Source organism: Zootoca vivipara, chromosome 3 (assembly GCF_963506605.1).
Source record: "Zootoca vivipara chromosome 3, rZooViv1.1, whole genome shotgun sequence".
NCBI lineage: Eukaryota > Metazoa > Chordata > Lepidosauria > Squamata > Lacertidae > Zootoca > Zootoca vivipara.
In genome coordinates, this window is record NC_083278.1 from 109,464,288 (window position 1) to 109,487,022 (window position 22,735).

Here is a 22,735-nt window from a genome sequence, read left to right on the forward strand (position 1 = left end):
GTAAGAGAGTCAAAACACCTGCCCCCTTCCAAATTGTTTTCCTCTACTAATTCACACAAGCCTTTGGTGCAGCACTTACAAAAATGGAATCAAACTAAAGGGGCTACTGTATTCATCTCCGAGTGACATTCTTTTTGCTTCCTGCCAAAAAGGGATAAGATTGTGGCAGAATTCTTAGTATAAGTGATGCTCTTCCAAGCTTGAAAGGTGTACTGTGTGTTTTATAGGCCCTGGGGATATCCCTTCTAGGCGGAAGAAAAAAGAAACAGCCTTATGGCTTTCTGTAAGACAGACAGCTCCCTCAATTTCCCAGAAATTTGAAGAGAAGCAAGTAATGGGTTAAAAGACTTTTTAAAAGTCAATACACCTATGAGAAGAGTGAGATTTTATTTTCATTACTACACCTGTCAGGCTACTAATCATTCTGAGTGCTCACAGGTTGTAGAACACTGAGCGTAGACATAGCCTGTTCCTCTCTGCCACCTATTGACACAACCGTGGCACATCAGTCACGGCTGCAACGCCTGTAGGGGCAGAAGTCATACTATTTCTAACACAGATTTTTTTAAATTAGTTCTATTTACATCTCTGCGGGTGTGAAGAATGATTTTGAATTAGCTACCCTACTGCCTCAAGCTGCCCCTTTTCCTGCTTGTGATGTTTGCATAGCAGGCTGGAAATTCCCCAGCCACTCTGGGCAGCTTCCAACAAAATATTAAAATACAGTAATCCATCAAACATTAAAAGCTTCCCTAAACAGGACTGCCTTCAGATGTCTTCTAAAAGTCTCGTAGTTGTTGTTCTCTTTGACATCTGGTGGGAGGGCATTCCACAGGGCAGGTGCCACTACTGAGAAGGCCCTCTGCCTGGTTCCCTGTAACTTGGCTTCTTGCAGTGAGGGAACCGCCAGAAGGCCCTTGGTGCTGAACCTCAGTGACTGGGTAGAACAATGGGGGTGGAGACACTCCTTCAGGTATACTAAACTAAGTTTTACCCAGAGTAGAACTTAGGAGCTTTAATTTCAGTGGGTCTGGTCTATGCAAACCGCAGTTGAACACGACCTTTTAGCTTGAAATTACTAACATACTCCAAAATCACTAAATGAAACTAGTTCTACAAGCCCGGTTAGCTTCCTTTTGCATTTAAACAGGCAAAGTGTTCTAAGATGTGTTTTGTATATGAATATCTGGAAAATCACTGTGGAGATCAAGATGCACAGCAGGGAAGGAAGGAGAGCGTTCTAGTCATAGAGCGCAGTAGAAACCTGGCTTCCATTATGGGAATTTTGAGTCAACTACCCTGTTCAGCTGCTTTCTTTTGGCAGCTGGTGGTAGGTGTAGAAGTCAAAACGTTTTGAGCAACAGCACACACTTGAGAGTTTCTCTGCAGCTAATGCAGTTTTTCTAGCAGAAGGGTGCCCCATACTCTTACTCTGAAAGCTCTAGGACAGCCTTCCCCAACTTGGTGCCCTTCCAAAGTTTTGGATTACACTAACACCAGCCAGCATGGCCACTAGTCAGGGGTGATGGAACCTGGGAGTCCAAAACATCTGGAAGGTGTCAGGCTGGGGAAGGCTTCTCCAAGGCATTTATGTAGGCCTGTCAAGATACTTTAAAGAGTCTGAACAAAATATGAGAACAAGTCTGTGGCTCGCATGCAGGGTTTAACAAACCCACTTGCCATGCTCCCCATGCAGAGTGTTGCATTGCCCTCTAGGAAGTGGCAAGTCACACGTGACCAAACCAGGAAACCCATCTGGAACAGGAAAGGCTGGACACAGCTGCTCAAGAGGCACCACTGGGAATGGCCAACAGGGGAGGGAGAGAGAATAGGGAATGGACTCAAGATTCATTCCTTTCCATGTCATACTCTAGTAGAAATGGTCCATCCCCCTATATTGCTGCGACTCAGGGTGTGTGGTTTTTTGTTTTTTACACTTAACACATCCTTGAAGATGACAGGATCCCCAAGGACCTGCTCTACAGGGAGCTGACTTCAGGCACCAGGCCCATTGGCAGATCAACTCTATGTTACAAGATGCCACCAGCCTTCATGTTATGTTTGCAGACATCAACCCTCCTGTGCGGGAATCCCTTGCAGAAGACCGCAGCACCTGGAGACAGACCATCTGGTCGTGTATCCATAGCAGTGACCAAAGGAGGAATGACCGTTGGGAAGAGTGCAGAGCGAAGAAAATCCACGGTCCATCTGTAGCAGTACAACCAGCTGCTGTCATCTGTCCCAGGTGCTGTGTCAGCCTCTACAGCCACAACACGCACTGCAAGCTGCCAACAGTCTGACCTCACCCCCAAAGGCTCACTCCTCCACAGTCTCCCAAGAAAGATGGATGCCAACAACACACAAAAAGTTATTTCCAGCGTTCAGTAGCAAGATCTAAAGCTCACACATGCATGAATGGTTTCTTGGAATTGAAAGCACAACTTACCACTCGGATGAATTCAAAAAGTTCAATGACTGCGGAATTCAGCAGATTGTACCTAGTTCCATTATCCAAAAGAGCATTTATGACTGGCTCAAACAGGTTTCCTTTGGTGATATAACGGTTATAAAACTCATCCTTTAGGCCGATTATCCTCCTCATGAAACGAAGAGCACCTGCAATGTAACAAGCATTTTAAGAGGGTCCTGTCTGGTTCTCACACTACCTGCATCTGTTTACACAAGCTGAAAGGAGTAGTCTAGTTTACTAACCAGCAGGAAACTATGACATCTAGGACAGCCTTCCCAAACCTGGTGTTCTCCAGATGATATTGGACTACAACTCCCATCAACACCGACCATGCTGACTGGAGCTGATCTAAGAGTCCAACAACTGGTGTGCATCAAGTTGAGGAGAGCCAGCTTAGAAAATGAAAATTGACCTGCTACTTACACAGTGCCAAAAAGGTGTGTTTTGAATTCATCAACACCAACACTCTTCTCAGCAAATCCTTGTTCATAATATAGTTCTTGATGTGATATGTGTGGTGTTCCACACAAAAGGTGAGCAGCTCCAAAATTAAGGCAAGCAGCTGTGCTGTTTGGTAGTTGTCTGCCAAAGGAACAAAACCCAGTTAGATACAATGAATGCTGCAAATGCCAAAGTCACAACAAAAATAGTGTTCGCCTAGGAGTAAGACTTTCCCCAAGCCAGACATTTATGTCAAGCAAGCTTGAGATCAAAAACCTTTGCCATGGAGCAGAGTTCTCTAAGCACAAGCTGGGATCCTAGGTCTAGCATTGTTTTTATTTAAAACCTTTTGTACCCAGCCTCTCTGATTACTTGAGGCGGCTCAGGTTTACTAAAGTTAATAAAAACGTAATAACAAACAAACAAACTTGCCGTCTAAATCCAGCTCGCGGACTGTCCAGGAATGAGTGTGTTTTTACATGAGTAGAATGTGTGCTTTTATTTAAAATGCATCTCTGGGTTATTTGTGAGGCTTAGGAATTCGTTCTTTTTTTTTTTCCTTTTCCAAAATATAGTTCAGCCCCACACAAGGTCTGAGGGACAGTGGGCCGGCCCCCTGCTGAAAACGTTTGCTGACCCCTGTCCTTAAATGTCCAGGAGTGTTTCTGAAAGTTCTCTAAAATCCCTTGGTAGCCGGTCTTGCCTGTGGCCACAGGACACAAAAAGCTTAAGAGATTTGTGAAAAGCCTCCGCACAGAGTGGTTGTATTCACAAAGTGGACGATTTCACACAACCATTCATGCAATGCATTTGTATGTCACATTCTTCAACCCTCCACACTATGGAGGATTGGAAGGAGCTAAGGACACACTTGCAATCCTGGTTTGCCAGTTAAGACATAAACATATAAAAGAATATCCTTGTTGGATCAGATCAAAGTCTCATCTAGTCCAGTATCCTGTTTTCACAATGGCCAACCAGATGCCAGTGTGAAAAATACAAGCAATATATAGGCACAACAGCACTATGATCCCCAGGTGCTGATATTCCAAAGCATGCTACCTCTAATACTAAAGATAATACAGCAACCGTGGCTAGTTGCTAATCCCATTTTAAGACATCCAAATCACCGGCCATCACTACAGTTTGTGGTAGTGAACTCCACAGTTGAGCTATTTGATGTGTGAATAGGTACTTTCTTTTGTGTGTCCTGTATCTCTCAGTTTCATTAAAGGACTTTAGTTCTAGTATTATGAGAGAAATAGAAAAATCTCTCTCTATCCGCACCGCACTGCAGTTTGACAAAACAAGATGTTTGCTATTCTGCCAGAGGCATGAGAGAACCACACAAGCACACGGCTCATTCCAGATCCTTCATGCTTTGGCAGACCAGTGGCAGTGATGGCTGAATGCAGCCTTCTTGCTGTCAACTGGGAACATAATTTCCCCATTTTTTAGGGTGATATGTATCTAGAATGCCCCACTCCCCCAGGAGGAAGAAAAAGCTGTCAATCTAAGATTCCCAGGAAAGGATCTTTCCATATGTACACCTCATTTCAAATTAGGATGGTGGTGGGGGTTTAAGAAAAAAAAACACAAATGCTTCCACCTACCTGGGCAAATTGTATTACTCTTGTTGCTTCCAACTACCACATCTAAAAGAAATGAAAAGATTTAGCACTGTTAAGTTGCCTGCTTAATGGCTGTGGCAAACAGAAAAGATTTCAAGACAAGAGTATTGCATTTTATTTCAAGGTCAGACAACTTCTGACTCGCATGTGCAGCACAAGAAGCCCACCCAAACTCTTTTTGGAGGGGGTTGTGAGGCATCAGAACCCACCTAGTTTTGTCTGTAACACCGTTAGAGTTGCAAACATGTACTCCATCTGCCAATAGTACTGTGTTAGGCACTAAAAGTTGGTGGTAAAAGATAGGAGACATGCAAGTCAGCATGGATAGGTTTGCAAAAAGGTACAAAAACAAGTTACCATTCTACTTTGCTTTCATTGCAGCAGCCTTTGAATCTCAGAACTGCTTAAGTGACTTTTAAAGATATGGGTTTATTTTTGTGAGAAACCACTGTGCCTGAAAAATCAGCAGCCTGGTTCACACACAACAGGAAACTGTGGTTTCCCACTGTCTGACCAAGGCTGCATGAGCCTTGGGTTTGTGTGTTTCCTCTCTTCTCCTTCTGAGCCTTTGAAGAGAAGCTTCCAGTTTTAACTAAACACAGTTCCCTTTGACATCCCAATGCTGGAAACAAAGATTTGTTTAAACTACAGCAAGTAAGAACAAGTCTATCTTGCTCTCAGATCACAACTCCTCATGTTTGGATACCAAGGGAAACAGTGGTTGCTTTAAAACTGGAAGCTTCTCTTCCTCATGGGCTTGAGAGAAGAAGAGAGGAAGCTACACCTGAGTCAGTGTGCTAGGCAAAGACAATGAGACAGTTTCTCAAGAGATCCCTTGGTTTCTGAAATTATTTTAGAGTAATTCAAAAATGAAGCACTGTACATCATAATGCAAGACATTTTTGTCTAAAAATTTACAAAATGCAGTCAATATCAGCAGCTAAAATTCAACGACAGAAGGCTGTTTGTAGAACTGAAGCCCCTGAAGACCACAATTTTCTGGAATTTTACAACAGTACAGTTGTGCCTTGGTTCTTGAACAGAATCCGTTCCAGAAATCCGTTCGACTTCAGAAAATGTTCGAAAACCAAGGCGCGGCTTCCAATTGGCTGCAGGAGCTTCCTGCATGCATTAGGAAGTTGCGGAGGACGTTTGGCTTCCAAAAAATGTTTGCAAACCAGAAGGCTCACTTCCGGGTTTGCCGCGTTCGGGAGCCAAAACATTAGAGTCACAAGGCGTTTGAGAACCAAGATACGACTGCATTTGGACAAACCACAAACACAGCATTCAGATGTTAATGCTAAACCAGCTTAGCAAAAGGGGTACAAGCCTGGGTGAGCTTTGCTTGCTCCTCTGGCACAGCCTTGAAGACACTAGAAGTGTTAGCTTTAGTTTCCAACTACTGTTGTACCTTGGTTTATGAACAGCTTAGTTTATGAACTTGGATTAAGAACGCTGCAAACCTGGAAGTAGGTGTTATGGTTTGTGAACTTTGCCTTGGAAGCAGAACATGTTTCATTTGTAAATTGAGTCCCCCGCTGCTATAGGAAAGCATGCTTTGGTTTAACAACGTTTTGGTTTAAGAACGGACTTCCAGAACAGATTAAGTTTGTAAACCAAGGTACCACTGTATTTATTTCACCTGACCAACTGTGACTAGGGCTAACTGTTTAGGAACAGCCTCCCCCAACCCTGTGTCCTCAAGTTGTTTTAGACTACCGGCCATGCTGACGGTAGTTGTGACATCTGAAGGACACAAGGTTGGAGAAGGCTGGCTTAGGGAAACAAGCTAAACCTTAGTTTGAAGTTGGCTTTCTTCCCCAATGGCAGTTGGTTTAGGTTTGCCCATAATGAGGAAATGTGGTTAGTTCAAAGAGGAATCTAAAGGTCGAATCTCCTCCTTGTAACTGTGCTAGAGGAGAATGGCAGCACGCAAGCTCACGTATGCAACACTAATCCATATGAAGCAGGCCACACTCTCCTTCCACCAACCTTCTGCAAACCAGGGACAGCTCAATACAACCAGGGCAGAAAAGTATGCAAGTCTTAGTTTGAGTTAATTAATCCGCCCAACAAAAACAGAGTTTGTCTTGCAAACAGCTGCATGAGTCTGAAATACGAAAACGTGGATAAATAAGGAAGAAAAGGCAGAAAAGACAATCAAAACATCTGATCTTACCTTTGTCGCTTTTGTCCTCTGATGTGTTTGCCAGAAGTGGAGCAGTGAGGACATGCATACAATGGTTGTAGAAAAAATTGAGAAACTCACTTTTCTCGGTTTTCTGAAACAGAAAATACTAACTAGATTAGCAAATACGCTAACAGCATGTAAAGTCATGAAGCTGACAAGTAACAACCAACCAAACAAAGAGAAATCAACGATGCTGCATTCAGAGCCTTCAAAGTATCGTCTACCCAGAAGAGATGCAAGCCATCACATTCCCATTATTATTATTTGAATGTTTGAAATAGCTTTGAGGGTGGTTTTTTTTTTTTGCAATCAAGCGGTATATAAATTGTATGAATACAATAAATTTAAAAATCTGCAAAATTAGGGTGGCCTCACCCTAATGAGGTGGCACAGGGCAGAAACCATAGGAATACCCTTCTCTGCCCTATGTTATGCAACTGCCTTTCTTCACCCATTAGCATAGAATCCAAACTGTTGCTTTTCAGGCGCCAGATAATTTTTATTTTTAAAAAAGGCACATTCCCATATGTGAGTTTTAGCGGCTTGATGATTTTAAGGATCTTTTCAGGATCTTGAGGATGCGGCTGTTGTGAAATTAAACTCCGTGTTTTATTTCCTCTTTAAATTGTTTTATTAGCAGCAGTTTTAAGATATGCTGTAAGATACCTTGAGACCCAAATAATGAAAGGCAGGACTGAGATGCTTTAAACAACAATATGGCATGCACGCACCAGCATAAACATTCACACAGCTATGGAACGCTGGCTTTATTTCTACCATTGTGCAGTCACAATGGAACAGGAAATCGCAACACATTTTGTGTTTTACCTCTAAGCCACCATGGCGGCTTACCTAGCTAGTAACCTTCAGGTTGAGAGCATGAACTTGGTCTTTCTTAATTAAAATCCCCAACTCTTCCCATTGCACTAGACTGAAATAAAGTTTTTTACTAAATAAACACTTGCTCCCAGCCCAGATTATGTAAGACCTTAATTTGCAGGCAATGGTATTAACCATGCTCCACCTGCCATGTGGAGCTCAGAGGTCATCCATTCCATATATGGTGTTGATGCCTTTCAATCCCCTGGGCAGCAGACATGGCAGGAGAACTCATCATTCAAGAGTGGACAATGTTTGAACTGAACATAAAATGGTGTACAAGTACTGGAATCTCCACGCATATGAAAAGTCACGCACATGGTCTAATAAAACGTTCTGACATCATGCTGCGGAAACAACATTTGAGATGAAGTAAAACTACTATTCCAGTTTTGTGGCAGAGTGGTGGAAACATATATGTACATATATTTTAAAGAAAAAAAACATGCTTCCAAGTATATTTTCCAGAAATGCAAAGCTAATGCACATTTTTGCAAATAGTTACAAAGTGTGTTGAAAGACAAGTAGATTTTAGTCAACATGTTTCTTAGACAGTAAAGTTTCTTTACCCCTTTCCATTTTCTTACATTAGCTGTGGCCAACATGTTCTCAGGATCAATTAGAGTACGCAAGAGCCCCATTAACTGAACAGCGCCCCCAAGCTCGGGGTCAGTGTCACAGATCATTTGCTCAATGACTACGTTTATGAGGAGAATGTCCTGAAACAAACAGAGACAAATTAGACCCGCTTTCAGCAATTTAACAAAGGTAAATAGTATTTTTTTTCCTGGGGGGGAGGGGAAGAATAGGAATCTATGACAGTTTTTTATTTTGGCTATCATCTCTCACGGTGCCAATTACTGAGCTTGTGTAATTTGCCACCTTTACTGATGTGTATATTTTTAGGATCCACCTTATTTTTGTAATTTTAAGTTGTTTTAAACAGTTTATAATGCATTCATACCTCGACATCCGAAGCTTTCGACTTCTGAAGGTTTCGACAACCCCCGGAAGTCTTTTCGCCGCACGCGCGGTCTGCACCTATGCAGAGCAACATGCGCACAAGCGGTGCTTCGACATCTGAAAACCTCGACTTACGAAGACGGCCGCGGAACAGATCATCTTCGTAAGTTGAGGTACCACTGTATTATGTAATAAGTGGTACCTCGGGTTACAAACACTTTGGGTTACAGATTCCGCTAACCTGGAAGTAGGATGAGAACAAAAATCACGCGGTGGCGGCGGCGGCAGCATGGCAGGCCCCATTAGCTAAAGTGGTACCTCAGGTTAAGAACAGTTTTAGGTTAAGAACGGACCTCCAGAACGAATTAAGTTCTTAACCCGAGGTACCACTGTATTGCATTTCAATATTAACATTGTGTTCTGATTGTTGTAGCTTGTCCTGGAGCCTTAAATTGAAGAAAGGGTAATCAATTGTAATAAAATAAAATTGTAATATTATAGTTCTTAGGTATTTTTTCACCCATGAAGTCATGTAGCCTATTCAACATTTTAACTGTTTGTTATGTTTCTGCTATGCAGTGTTTCTGGAGACTGTGTGTTAAAGACAACACATTTTCACAATGAACCGTATGCAAATTTAAGCTAATAGGCAGGGTTAAGTGCCTAGTGGCCACTTGCTACCCCAGGTATCTATTGCCTTCAGGGACTGCCACACTATTTTTGCTCAACAATTCACACACATTTGCTTACATGTAGTTTCTTCCAGCAGCACAAGACATGTTGCTTGCAGTATATCTAGATGTAACAATGAGGAGATGGGAAAGAAACCTAACTATGGAGGCCCAATATGACCTGCCCAGATTCTGATGCACCAAAATCCTTCAAATTACCAGTACCCGGTGACTCTTCTAGAGCTTCCGTAAGAGAGCTTTATAAAAGTAAAGTGTAAGAGTACAAGGACCTTCCTTCGCTAGCTGCTGCCTCTGTTATGAGATTTGCAGCCAGATTACTACCTCTGATTATTATTTGAGTTTTGTGGTTGTTCACTACATTTTTGACTTAATAAAATAAAGGAAATAGTGGTAGGAATGGCCATTGCCAGCCATATCATATAAGCATACTGCATCTTTCTTACATCGTCACTCTGCTGGGCTTCCTGCATTACAAATTCCCGCACCATGGATGGACTGAATTCTACCAGATAAGAAAATATATCTGTAGCAGCAGATCTAACTTGCAGATCGTCCATGCCCTGAAATGAAAATCATATTAACAGTGAAAAAGAGGTATTATGGAGGTAGTAATGCTATACAAAGCTATTAAAATGCAGTGAAACTCTTGATTTCAAATATACAAAAGGACGGTAATTCTATTTTGACAAGCCATGGGTATAAAAGATTTATCATCCTCAAGTCCGTGGCTGCAAATCTAAGGGTGTAGATTTGGACATTTCGCTTACAAAAAAAAAATTCAAACTTTGTTACCTTGAAATTCAGGTACAGTAGTTAAACTATATGCAGTATTAGTGGCTATTTGTGAAGATGATGTGCTGATCCAGAGTTCCTGTGAGTGGATCTTTGGCTCAAATGACACTCCCACCAGAAAAAAGGTGTGTGTGTTTTCTGGAATCTTCCTCCCCCCTGCAGTCTCCAGAGAAATTGTTCCAGAGGGTTGGAGAACTGTCTGGAACAGCATAGCAGGTGGCACCAGGGTTTACAAGGGGAAACTGTAAAAACCACCTCTGCAGGATCTTCCACAAATGGAAGAGCCCTTCTGTTGGTAGAAGACCAACTCTGAGTGCAACCCAAGGTGATTTAAAGGATACAACTTTGAAAAAAACATTTTCCCTCTGTCTGTTGGATACCTAAACATGACAACTGAATCTTAGTGCTCTGTTTTTATACACACATATTTGTCACTTTAGTGATCACTGTATGTTTAAATAAGTCAGTAATCATTTAAATATTTATGAACTGTATCGCTCCAGAGACTGGTATTAAAGTGTCAGTCAACCTATGAACAATTTGAAAGAGTGTAGTAGCTCAAAAATTTAAAGACAAACCAACGTGACACCTCAAATCTTGCCCACAGTTTAGCATTCAACTCACCATTACTATTTCAAGAGCAGGAAGAATTCCTAACTTTGCCAAAGTTTTGAAAAATGTGTCTCTGTTCTGGGGCTGTAATGTCTGGGAAAATGCACAAAACTCCTTGAAGAAGTTAACCTGCAGGAGGTGAAAGAAACATTTAATACATAAAGTGCCAGTACAGCCAATAAGTAAACATTTGTACAGTTTCTGATATTAACAGAATCTGAGTTTTACTCAACACAAACACATATTTCAAGCAAAAGAGGCAGTAGCATTAGCACACTATTTCCCAAGTTAAAAGCATCCAAACCGGACTTACCAGTTCACGCCTTTTGTCATCATCTGTAGCTTCGTCAGTTAATTGTGCAAAAACTTCAGACAAAAACTTTTCATCCTCCTGTACAATACAATACAGCAATTTTTACATAGTTATGCCACAAAGTTCTCTATTATTATAGTTGCAATGCAAAATCAGGTTTTATACTGTTGCAAGTTACTCTCTTATTTCTTGTACCACTAAACTATTGTGCAACGAAACCTGTGCTATACTGCCTATGCTTTCACAACCTAGTAAGGCAGATTCCACAGATTTACAAGTCACTTTTTTCCTCCAGAGAGTCCCACTGCAGTAAGCAGCATTAGGTACAAACAGCATTGTTTCAATTTACCAAAGACAAGTCTATCAGTCATAATGGTCAACTTGTGCCCAATCAGTATAAGAATCTGGCCTAAGATTAAGTATCCATACAATGAATTCAAAATGCAGATGACTAGAGTTAGCAAGAAGAAATTGATGAATGAATGAAAACAGACTTTTCCTGTTCCGGGTGAATCTCTGCATCTCCTTATTGATGTACAAAAAAATGCACCAGGAGCCCTACAAATTTATATCTGCCCTGTGGATTGTCTGAGGTATCAAACTGGCACTGCTAATTTGCTGCTCCACATCAAATTTAAAGCGTTTTAGAAGTCAAGCACTTGTGACTTCAACAGAACAATCCAGCCAGTGTTTTTGTTCCAAGAAATTTAGGACTGAGTTTTTACAATTTCTTAAGCCTTGCAAGTTTAGAAGTCAGTTGCAGACTCAACAGTGATGATGCTAGACTCATTCTCAATTGGTGTATCTGACCTCAAAAATGTAAAAGAACAAAAAGAGTGAGATGTATTATTTTAACCCTCTTCATAGTTTTCTAGCATTAAGTGCTGCATGTGTTGAGCTTGACTGTGAAAACATTATATAAAAGATTTAGTGAACTAGGAGAAGGAAGTGGCAGACATAGTGCAAGGCAGGGGCAATCCAAGCCTTTAAATGAAGTTAAGGAGCTAAAAACATGTCATTAAAAAATAGTACAGATTAATCCCCCCCCCAAAATTCTCTCCTAATAATCTGGGAAGACACAGTAACCAGATATATTAGTGTTTACAAGTTTCCACCCATCTGGAAATGGTTCAACTGCACATGTCAATGTAACTTTGCTAAGCCAAAACACAGATGTAACACACTTTTAGAACTGGAGGTGGGTGGGTAACACATAAATAGGTCATAGCCATTTTCTGCTTCCTACTGTCCTATTCCCAAAATGGCCCACCATCTATTAAAGTCTTCTCTGACACTGGAGTTTGCATGTTATTTTTAGATATAGTCCAACTCTTAGAAATGCATCATTATATGAAACTGTCATAATGCACACAAAAAATCAGGACCTATAAGCTAGTGAGCTGCTTCTTATGCAACCCTCCTCAACCAAAGGTTAATGACTGTGTCACAAACTGTCATGCTCATGACATGTATGGGCACATATCCCTTCATTAAAACATCAAATTGTCTCCTTCCCTTGGATATTTGGATACACGTGTCCAATGGTCAAAGCTTATGAAGTACTGAATATCACTTTTACTTTAGGTAAAAAAGGTAGGAAATATGTCAGTAATTAATTAGGCATATAGTTATTTCTTCATTTGTGTAATGCATGGGTGCAGGGGCATTACTATAGAAAAAGGAACTGTACTGGATAGTCTCAAATATTAACTAATCATTTCTCTGCAAGTTATAGCTTAAGGGTTTCAATTTGCTAAGTATTTATAAGGCCCCTGAAAGGAAATATAAAAAACACTAGTTAATAATGGTTGCAGTACTGTCTATGGCAAGCAAAACACCTCCCTACTCTGGACATGACATGAGTTTTCCCTTTACATTGCTTGCCCCCAGAAAGTAGGGGGAAGCTTTGAGGTTATGAGGACAACTTCCAAAATGGCTAACGAGCATAAGTGTGAATACAAAAAGTCACACAAACTACACATACCGGTGTATGCGCCTGTTTTTCAATCATAAGAGAAATCAATGAAGCAGCTTTCAAGGTGTTTGCAACATGGCATGGCATGGTTATATATATGCCATGGTTGAAATATTCCTATTTAAACAAGGAAGTTAAAAATAATCCCATGGGCATGCATAAAGCCTTGGGCTGTCTTCTGAAGTTACTCTTTGAACCTCAGTTATCAAGTAATTAAGATGCTACTCATGCTTATTATATAGGTCCCTTCTACCTACCACTGCTCATAAAACTACCAATCAGAAGAGCTGTCCAACATCTATTCATTTGGAATGCTTAGAGCTATGCAGGCAGCAAGAAACCTCAAAAAGTACACCAATTTCATGTTGCCACAGCAGCAGCAGCCAAGGACCAAAATAAAAGAAACTGTTTCCAAAACACAGTTGTTGGCAAGTATTGAAAATATCTCCTCCATGTGTTCTGCTTTCAGAAGACAAGAGGGAGACAGAAAGGGGGAAATACCAAGAAGTTGTATTGTTTATGATGTATTAGCAATTTAGGTGTTTATCCTACTCGATATCAAAGTACTCAAGTTACAGTATATTTAAAATAAAGCTTGAAACACCAGGAGCAACGTAAATCCATTAAAAATCTTAGAAAAATCCTACCCATTAAAATCCCCATCCATTATCAGTTTGGCCTCCACCTATAAAAAAGCCAACTCAAATAAAGGGCTTACGCCTGAGCAAAGGAAGAACTTCTACAGTTATAAAACTGAGCAAGGGCCACTCTACATGGACTTCCATTACAAGCAATAATTCAATTTAGTGCTATGGCAAATATTTTGTCAGCCCAAGAATTTCTTCTTGCGCAACAGAATTCTGCCCTCCTCTTCCACATCCCAAGCCTCCTAAATCTGTTGCGGGAGTTCCCTCAACCCTCTGAAGCGGATCTGGGGTCAGTGCAGGTTGTGCATTTGGGGAGGGGGAGTCCCACTGCAGAAGCAGAATTTCTTTTGCTTGTGCAATTTTTTAGTTGACTGTAGCTCAGAGTCTTGAGCAGGGTTTCCCAAACTTGGGTCTCCAGCCCTCTTCTCCCTGTGTGCTGTTCCAGCGGTTCTCCCAACTGCCCCATAGCCAATTGGGGGGGTATGGGAGACGTGCAGTGGAAGGGGATGGGGACGATCCACTGTGCAAATGGAAGTCCTTGCATGGGGCTTCTGCTGCCGGGGGCTCATTAGCTGAATCCCACCCAGTGACTCTAAACTAGGTCAAATGTTTTTAGGAAGATGCATGCAGCACTTCACTATCTCATGAAGACAGTAACCAGTAACACTCACTGTCCAGGTGCAGAAATACATCTTGATCTGACTATTGTTTATGTCTGCAATATATGGAGGAATAATCCCTCTAATGCTGCACTGCCTTTAATCTTGAGTGACTGAAGTATTGTCTTTAAAAAAAAAGGCATTTCCACTCCATTCCATAGCTTTCTTTTAAAGTGTTCCTTAACATTTTATCATCTGAAAAACTGAAAGTCCTAAAAAAAGAAAAATCTAACAGGCTTCGATCAAACTTCCTGGCTTTTTTCTTGACCCTCATATCTGTATTCAGAGTTTTCCTCAACATCTTATAATCAAAGGTTTAAAAGATTTATCAGGGTACAGTGTATCTTGTTGCACCCTAGGCTTGTGTTGCTGTTAGGTTATGCCCAACAATGGGCATGAGTTCAACCACCTTGCCATCTACAAAAAATGACAATGATCCAAGTAATCATTTAGCGAAGATTTAGTCAACTTCTGTCTTTTCACTGGACAGGGTTAACTTGAAGATGAATTGAACCCAAACAATTGCCTATGGATGACACACTGCAGGTGGTATGGCAGCTAATAAAACATTGCAACTGACACATTATTTTAAGAACCACATCACATTATTTAAATCTACATTTGTTCTGGCAGTATCTTCCAAAAGTCTGTGAACTACTGTATGCTGTCACTTAAGGGCTTAAGAGCAAAATGACACAATTTACAGCCTCCGAAAAGCTGTAATTCACTCATTTTCATTAGGCTCCTACAATCTGACATATAAAAACTGCAAACTAAGACTATGTAGGAAGACACGATTCTATATTCTTAAATGCTGGCATGTGAAATGTTTTCTTCAATACATTATTTGTACTACAAAATTAGGAGTACCTAAAAATGAACTTTGAGCTCTCCAACAATAGTTCTAGCAGCTAGGGGGTTAAACTGAGGATTTATCCGACATTCCCCATTTGTCAGACCCTTTAACTCTATTTTTAAGCTATTATACAAAAAGATTTCCTACATCTAGGAGACTTATAACAGCAAATTCTAAATAAGATTATGCCAACAACAACAAAATGTCAACTAGGAGGAGGATTGCTTTTTTATTCTTGGGGAAGAGACCACAGAACAGATCAATGGGAAAGCTCATTATTTTCATGCAGCAGGTCCTGGGCTCAGTCCTTAGTATCTTCAATTAAGGTAGGTAGTGATACAAATATCTCTATGTGAAATGCTGGAGTATCTTCCAGTCACAATAGACAACACTGTGCTGGGGGGTCATAAGACAGCTTCCTATGTCCCCTACAGTCAAACCCTTGGTTTAGATCTTTTCAAAAAGTTTCTTGGGATGAACAAGGTTATGCTCAGGAGATTCTTAATTTCTTTCCTGCGTATTTTTAAAATATTTTCTGTTAGAGGATTCACGGAAACAAAAAACATTAATCATAAGCCAGCCAAGAGAAATTATTTAGTTTGTTTTTGATTTAGCTTCAGAACCTTACAAGTGTTGCATAATTTTATAGAGAGCTAAAACATTAACAAAATTAAAAAGCTGTCCCTTTCTCATGCAGCCTATATAAAACTTTAATCAAATGATGTTACAATTCAAATATTACAGTTTGTAAGTGTAAGAAGGCTAATGATAGCATTTGTGAGAGTCGCTATTTATACTGCATTTCGTTTTTAATACAACACACAAACACAGCTGCTTATAAGCAGGAAAAAACTGTTAACCATCTGCCACGAATAAGGCCACTGCTGAAAGTCACCTACCTCTCACATAACAGAATGAGCTGAACGTAATGTATCTGGTTTAGAAGGAATGCACTGTGCTTATGAAGAAGACTGTGAAATATACAACTGACACATTACAGCAAAGAATAAAGCCAGCCAAGGGGGATGAGGAAGCACCAGAACTACTAAAGTAGGTTTAAAAGCATATACCACAAACAGCACTGAATTAAAGGCATGCTACTGTTAACCTCACATTTGCATGTCAAATCTCCAAAATGCAAGCCTTCCAAACTTCTCGTTTCACTTACCTGCAACATACTGACAATCTCGACTTTGTTAAAGAAAATGAAAGATGTGAGAGTAGAAAGAAAATTTTCTTCAAAAACAGATGGTGTTGGCAAGATGATGTCCTGGATGTACTGTACCCTGTAAGTCTGATGAATCTTTTGCCTAAGTTCAGAGTCTGTTATGGGTATGACCTCTTTAAACTTTGCTGTTTTGGTCAAGAATTCTCTGTGCCTTTTTGGCTGAGCTAATGCAGGGTCATACTCAAGGCACCCCACAACATCCATAATGCACTCGTCTGAAAACATCACCTCAAAAAGAGTTGCTTTATTGAGGAACAAAATTCCTCGGATAATTTCATACAAATGATGTAAGCCTTCAGTATTTTCTAGGTTTTCACAAAGCTGGAAAAGCTGCAATAATTTTTTAATGTAGCCTTCATTTTCCAAAGCCAAAGCTAGTTTTTCTCTACGGATGGGAGATGAGAGAACTGAGGTAACTAGGTCTGCAATCTCTTCGAGTTTGTTAAGTTCACAAGTAGGGAGATCAATCAAATGACTTGTTTCTGGCATTTCCTCAAAGCGCTCTTCTTCAGATTCATCAATGAGATCCTGTGTGACTTCCACTGAAGGGTCCTTACCTTGAACCTAAAAATGGAAACATGAACAATTGCTGACTCATTCTGAAACATACTGGTGACTGTCGGTGGCAGAGAAGAGGAAATAAATAATTTGGTCAAATCACATAACATTAATAGGCTTCTGCAAACTGACCAGGAATGAAATGTGGCTGTTGGGCTGCACAAACTCAGGCTCTGTTCTTGCAGCAGATGCTGATAGTGCGAAAAGGGGAAAGAACTTTCTTGTGGCCCACCAGAGCTGTGCATATGAGCAACTGTTCTGAACATGACTCATTGGCAAAGGATCAACAGTTCTATTCACATCCCAACCCAGTAGATGTCATACAGGAGAGTCACATGCAGTCTATGGTGGCTGTAATTCCAGGCACAGGAGACAAGGCAGCCCACGTAGTTGGTTTAAAGCTCAGTCCTAGGAATTGGATGAAACTTACACATTATATTCCCATACAGGTGCATATAAAGCATTTTACGTAACATGTAGGCACACAGCAGCATGTTTTCAGTTACATGTTATTTCATACACATGTACATGTCACGGAACTTAGAATGACTGTTTCTCCGAAGCATGAACTTGTAGCACTGCAGGCACATTTGCTGCCATGTAAAGTGCCAAGGAAGCCTAAAATATTACTATAAAAAGGGGCAATTGAAAAACACCCATGAAATGAGCAAGCAGGTGAAACTGTAAAATAAGCCTGTGCCCTGATGCCATGAAGTTCTAACACTGTACCATGAAATTCTACTACTGTGTTACACGTAAGCTATAATAAAGGTCCAAATAAACTGGGCCAGCATAACATTACTTCAATTTTCAAAGTGGTATTTGTAAATAATATGATTGGAATGAAAATGTGATAATTTTTGAAAAAGATTAACCTTACCTGGCAAATTTTTTCCCAGATTTCATCACAGCCAGCTTTTTCTTGAAAACTCAGGGCTAAATCATAATTCTCTGCTTCTGACCAAACAATCAAAGTATCCTATTTCAAAACGAAAGACTATACTGATTATTTGATTCCATACAAGTACAACAGTGGCATACAATTATGTTGATATATCCAACAAAACAACTTGGTCAAACAGGATACTGGTGTTGTTTTTTAAATTAAAAAATGCTACCTTTTTAGAATTGCTCTTCATATGCCCTTTCACAATTTCCTAACCCAGCTTTCAATTAGAAATATTAACCCTCCAGTTTAAAGAAACAATAATATTTACAACTGATTATATATTATACAGGTGGCATTATTTTTACAATATAATTTACCATATAAATTGCAAATGATCTACAATGAATGCAGTTGAATACGCTTTGGTTATGCATGTCTGGATAAAAAGCAAAGATGCTAGCTATGTATTTAAGAACACCTCTAATTCAATCCCTAGCTTCACCAGACACAGCTGAGAGACACTCCCTGCCTGAAACCCCGGAAAGCCACTGCCAATCATTGTAGACAATACCAAGCTAGACAGACCAATGGCCTGACTCAGTATAAGGCAGCTTCCTATGTTCCTATCAAAGGCATGCACAGAACCTAACAAAATTCACCCAGGAAGTATGATGATTTATCTTAATTCTCACAATAATATATTCTTATTCTTTTAGAAAGAGAACAGAAAGAGGTAAGGAACTGCAATGTCCTGAAATGGGGAAAAAATATTTTCTCTGACATTATGAGTATATGTGATGATCCAGATAGAATTTCGCATTTCTTTATTTATAGAAAATTATATTATACTGTGAAGCCTTCAGCATTAAGACATGACACGCAACACTAGCAATGAATATCTAGTTGATCAGAGAAAATGGGAAGTCACCTCACCTCTCTTTGATTTTGCTCTCTCAGAGATACAAGTTCTCAAGCAGGCAGAGACCATTGTTTATCATGTTCATGAGGATACAACAGGAGTTGAAAAGCTTGTATGATATACAGTACCACTTAACTAGTTCCTGAGAGACAACTCTTATTTTCAACACATACAGCTGATGTATTTAGGATCAGAAAGCCATACTGTAAAGGGACAGAATCTTTAAACCACCCTCTCACTGAAGCAGCATTAACTCAAAGTCATTGAAGGAGCACCTTAAAAGATAGATTTCTATTTATATGGAGAGATTTGCAAGTTAATTATTATCTTGCCATCTTTTGTTCACAGGATCAGGATAGGTCAAGAAAACTATGAAGAAAAACCCTTTTCCTAAAAAAACATTTTAAAATTAGTGGGAAAAGTTTAACTTTTATAACTTTTAAAGTGTACAGTACAAAAGCATGCCTAGCATACATTAAAATACTACTATTAAATAATCTTAAGGAAATAAGTACCAACTTTGAACCACATTATTGAGAATGAAGTCTGCCCACTTCTACAAATAAAAATCATTTGTGCAACGGGACTCTTGTTTCAATTCTGTCTCCTCCAACCTCCCCCAGCCCCCCAAAATCTGCTGTGGAGGGTCCCCCAACCAATGTAATTTAATCAATGTAATCAAAACAAAAGACAAATGAAACTTCAGTTAATACTGTTGCTTTTATTATTTCAGGCATTTTTTAAATGCAAACCCACAGCCAATATTAAAATAATTTCTGTTAATGCTTGAACTGCAACCCAGCTATGCTTCTATGAAGACGTTTATATAATCATCTATGATGATGCATCAAATCCCATCTTTGGGATTTTGGACCCTTTCCCAAAATACATAAAACAATGAAATACCACCAATATTTCCCAAATGCTTCTTTTGGTGGGGTGGGTATTAAATTTGCTTCCTGTCTCCTGCATCAGACCTGTTTCTACTAGATAAAAACCTTCGGGGGCAACTTGGATACAACACTAATATTGCAACTGCATTGCATAAAACAGCCTCATATATGCTGCCATAAGAGCTAGGACAGAGTGAAAAAGGAGAGGCTCTTTACTACAGTAAAAATAAACTATGTGTTTACTACTAAATTCTTCTTGTTGTCAGAACTAAAATGTACACAAGAGTTTCTATATATATGTAGAATGATTGAAAAGGATAACAAGTGGCTGCAACCTGTGTATTTTTGAATTTGTGTTCAAGCCTTGCTAAACCTATTTATAGACAAGATTTACTTATTTCAGCCCTGATCCTTCATTCTATTCCATGCAAAACGGTTCCTGTGCCAGCAGAGTTCTAATGAAGTCAAGTGAACTTTTCCAAAGGGACAGAAGCCATGTCACCTTCTATGGATCCAACTATAAAACTGAAACCTACAATTGTCTTCAGTGACACAAGCCTCACTGCTAGGTGTATAAAAATTTCCCGACACAGTTCCTTTCTAAAATCCTCATATTTTATATCTCAACACTCAGTACTGAACCTCTTGTAACTTCCTGAAGATCCAAAGAAAGTGTTTAATTTTCTGAAATTCTGCACCAGCCAGTTTGAACCTTTCCCCTAACCTTATTTATTGAGGGACAGATCCAACCATGGTAGCAGTGCCCTAAATGAGATTTGGAACATCTGCCTATCATGTCAGGCCACGTTCTCAAAAATATTTATCACTCATATTCTTTGTGACATTCTTACAGAGGAGTCATTGTGAAAGGTTTTTGTTTTGTTTTAACACCATACTAATTCAAAGTACACTTTTTATCCATGAACTGTTTGTTCTCTAGAAAGTTACTGAAGGCTCTTGGTCACCATGTGTAGGTTACTCTGTAAACCAAAGGGAAGTCTACTATGGGATTACTACACACACACACACACACACAAAATAAATAAATAAATAAATAAATAAATAAAGGGAATTAGGAATCAGTTTTATGGCTGAGTTCAGACAATATTTCTTGGTGTAATGAAACATGGGCTGTGAAGCTGAGGGCAAGTATCAAAACTGAGCACTTTGCCTTCGTCTCATGCGATGGCTTCAGTGCTTCATTCTTGCTTTGCATTGAACTTGAAGTTCCTAAATACATCTCAGTTGGAAAACTCTTGTGTAAAGTCAGGTAACTAACCAAAATAATAAGACAGGATGCAATCATAGTTTTATGAAGATGGGGAAGATTATCCAAAACTGTTCTATGGCTGTAACTTTAATCAGTAAGCCTTTGCAAGGAATTAAATTCAAAAGAGAAAACATCTCTGGGATATCCCCTCCTGCCCCCCCCCCAATTAATATACTAAATTAAATTTGCAATATGGGGGAAATGGTGTAGTACTTATAACAGACTAAGTACTCCTTAATCATTCCAACACTAGAATGGTCAAAGAAACATGTAGTCTAGCTTTTAAAGCCCCCCCCCCAGGTTTCTTCCTTTCTGTCATAGAATGCACTTGCAATTAAGTAGTATGCCAACTGTGTGCAAACAACAGATTTCTGTACAATGGCAACACAGTAGATACTTATATGAAAAGCTAGTACATGCCTGCTGTTTTTGATATGCAGTGTTTGAATTTATCTTCGATTCCAACAAAAGCGAACCTGAAAAAAGAAGAATTGCAGTTAGGAATCTATGTGAAATAAAATGAGTTTTATAGAAATCAGTAATCTATGTTTCAGAGCACCACCCTCCAGTCTAACAGTTTCATACATGCAATGATGAAAGGCAGCAGAGATAAACACAAAATCAATATACATATCTGCAAGCCCATTCCAATACCTTACACTTTGAGAGGCAACTAAAAGCAAATACAACTATGCCATATAAATTAACTTACTCATGAAATAATGTACAGTATTCTTATCTTCTTGAGGTAGCTGACATATATTCTGTTCAATCTTACTCGACTATGAGTGATTGCCAAAGAAGAAGATATTCTGTTGCGGTATATTCATAACACTAAACTCATTAACCCTAAACTTTGTATTATGCGTGTGTCTAAGCAGTCATGTATCGTGGCAACCGCTCGAGTAATCTTTTCCAGCCCTCACAAGGTTTATTTAGCACATTAACACCTGTTCGTTAGCAACGTTGCCAATACATTTTCTAAAAACAGCTTTCCTGATCTTTAAAGAAAAAGAACTTATTACAATAAGAGTTTAAACCTTTGCTACAAATATATTGCAACAAGGAAACTTTTTTTAAAGAGGCCTTCACACCAAAACATAAAAATATATTTTTTGTTTTCCAATGAGAGGCTTATAAAGATTCCATCATAAGGGGCAATGTTAAGCCAGTGCTTTGGTTACTTATAACCCATTTTCAATACACTTTTAAATAAACATGTCGCATTCATAGCTACTAACTAGTAACTAAGCTTTTCTAAAAGTTGAAGTATTAGCACACAAAAAACTTTTGAGACTATGTTCCATATTATTTAGACATCTGTTACAGTAATGGGCTGGGGAGCCTTAATGGGCTGGGGAGCCTTAAAAGAGGCAGGAACTGAGAGAATGGAGAGGGGTCTCCTTCCCCATTGTAGGCCCTAGTTTTTTCCTGTAAAACTGTCAGATGAACCTGAAGAAGACTGTTCAACGTAATAGCATAATAAATTTTGTTATCAAGCATGAAGTGCCTTTGAATGGGTCATCTCACTGGGATAAGCTTTTGAGCCAAGCTTTCTATAAGTGCAAGGAATTTCACGTCTGGACAGGAAGATGGAAGTGGAAAGACTAGTGGTATTTGGAAGAGTAACTCTGATACCACGGCAGGCCTGTAAACAGCCATGGGCCTGGTCATCTACTACCAGTAAGAGTCACCTGAACAAAGGTGACTAAGTAGGGAAGCTGCCTCACTCCCCCTCTTAACCTTTCAGCCCCTTTCTTCTTATGACAGAAAACAACTAATGTTTACCTATTGGGGGGTGGGAATGGGATTACTAATGACTTTTCCAACCTTATGGGGAGGGTACTAAAGAGAGTT

The 22,735-nt window shown here is 39.7% G+C and overlaps 1 protein-coding gene and 1 non-coding gene across 3 annotated transcripts in view; both read right to left on the reverse strand.

The window, feature by feature from the left end:
* Positions 1–22,735, reverse strand: part of PPP4R3B (protein phosphatase 4 regulatory subunit 3B) — a 29,877-nt gene that overhangs the window by 6,178 nt on the left and 964 nt on the right. The window contains exons 2-12 of one of the 2 annotated variants that reach the window (XM_035110941.2): positions 21,299–21,354; positions 17,788–17,886; positions 16,290–16,913; positions 10,985–11,062; positions 10,684–10,800; positions 9,711–9,827; positions 8,200–8,331; positions 6,722–6,824; positions 4,525–4,566; positions 2,894–3,052; positions 2,447–2,616 (exon numbers count right to left, since the gene is read on the reverse strand). In XM_035110941.2, coding sequence (XP_034966832.2) covers positions 2,447–2,616; positions 2,894–3,052; positions 4,525–4,566; positions 6,722–6,824; positions 8,200–8,331; positions 9,711–9,827; positions 10,684–10,800; positions 10,985–11,062; positions 16,290–16,913; positions 17,788–17,886; positions 21,299–21,354 — 1,697 coding nt within the window. Of the gene's footprint in view, positions 1–2,446; positions 2,617–2,893; positions 3,053–4,524; positions 4,567–6,721; positions 6,825–8,181; positions 8,332–9,710; positions 9,828–10,683; positions 10,801–10,984; positions 11,063–16,289; positions 16,914–17,787; positions 17,887–21,298; positions 21,355–22,735 lie in introns of both variants that reach the window. The other variant, XM_035110940.2, reaches the window with a different exon arrangement.
* On the reverse strand, positions 404–537 carry LOC118083295 (small nucleolar RNA SNORA17). Its single transcript, XR_004692371.2, has one exon. It is a non-coding gene; the product is annotated as a small nucleolar RNA SNORA17 (small nucleolar RNA).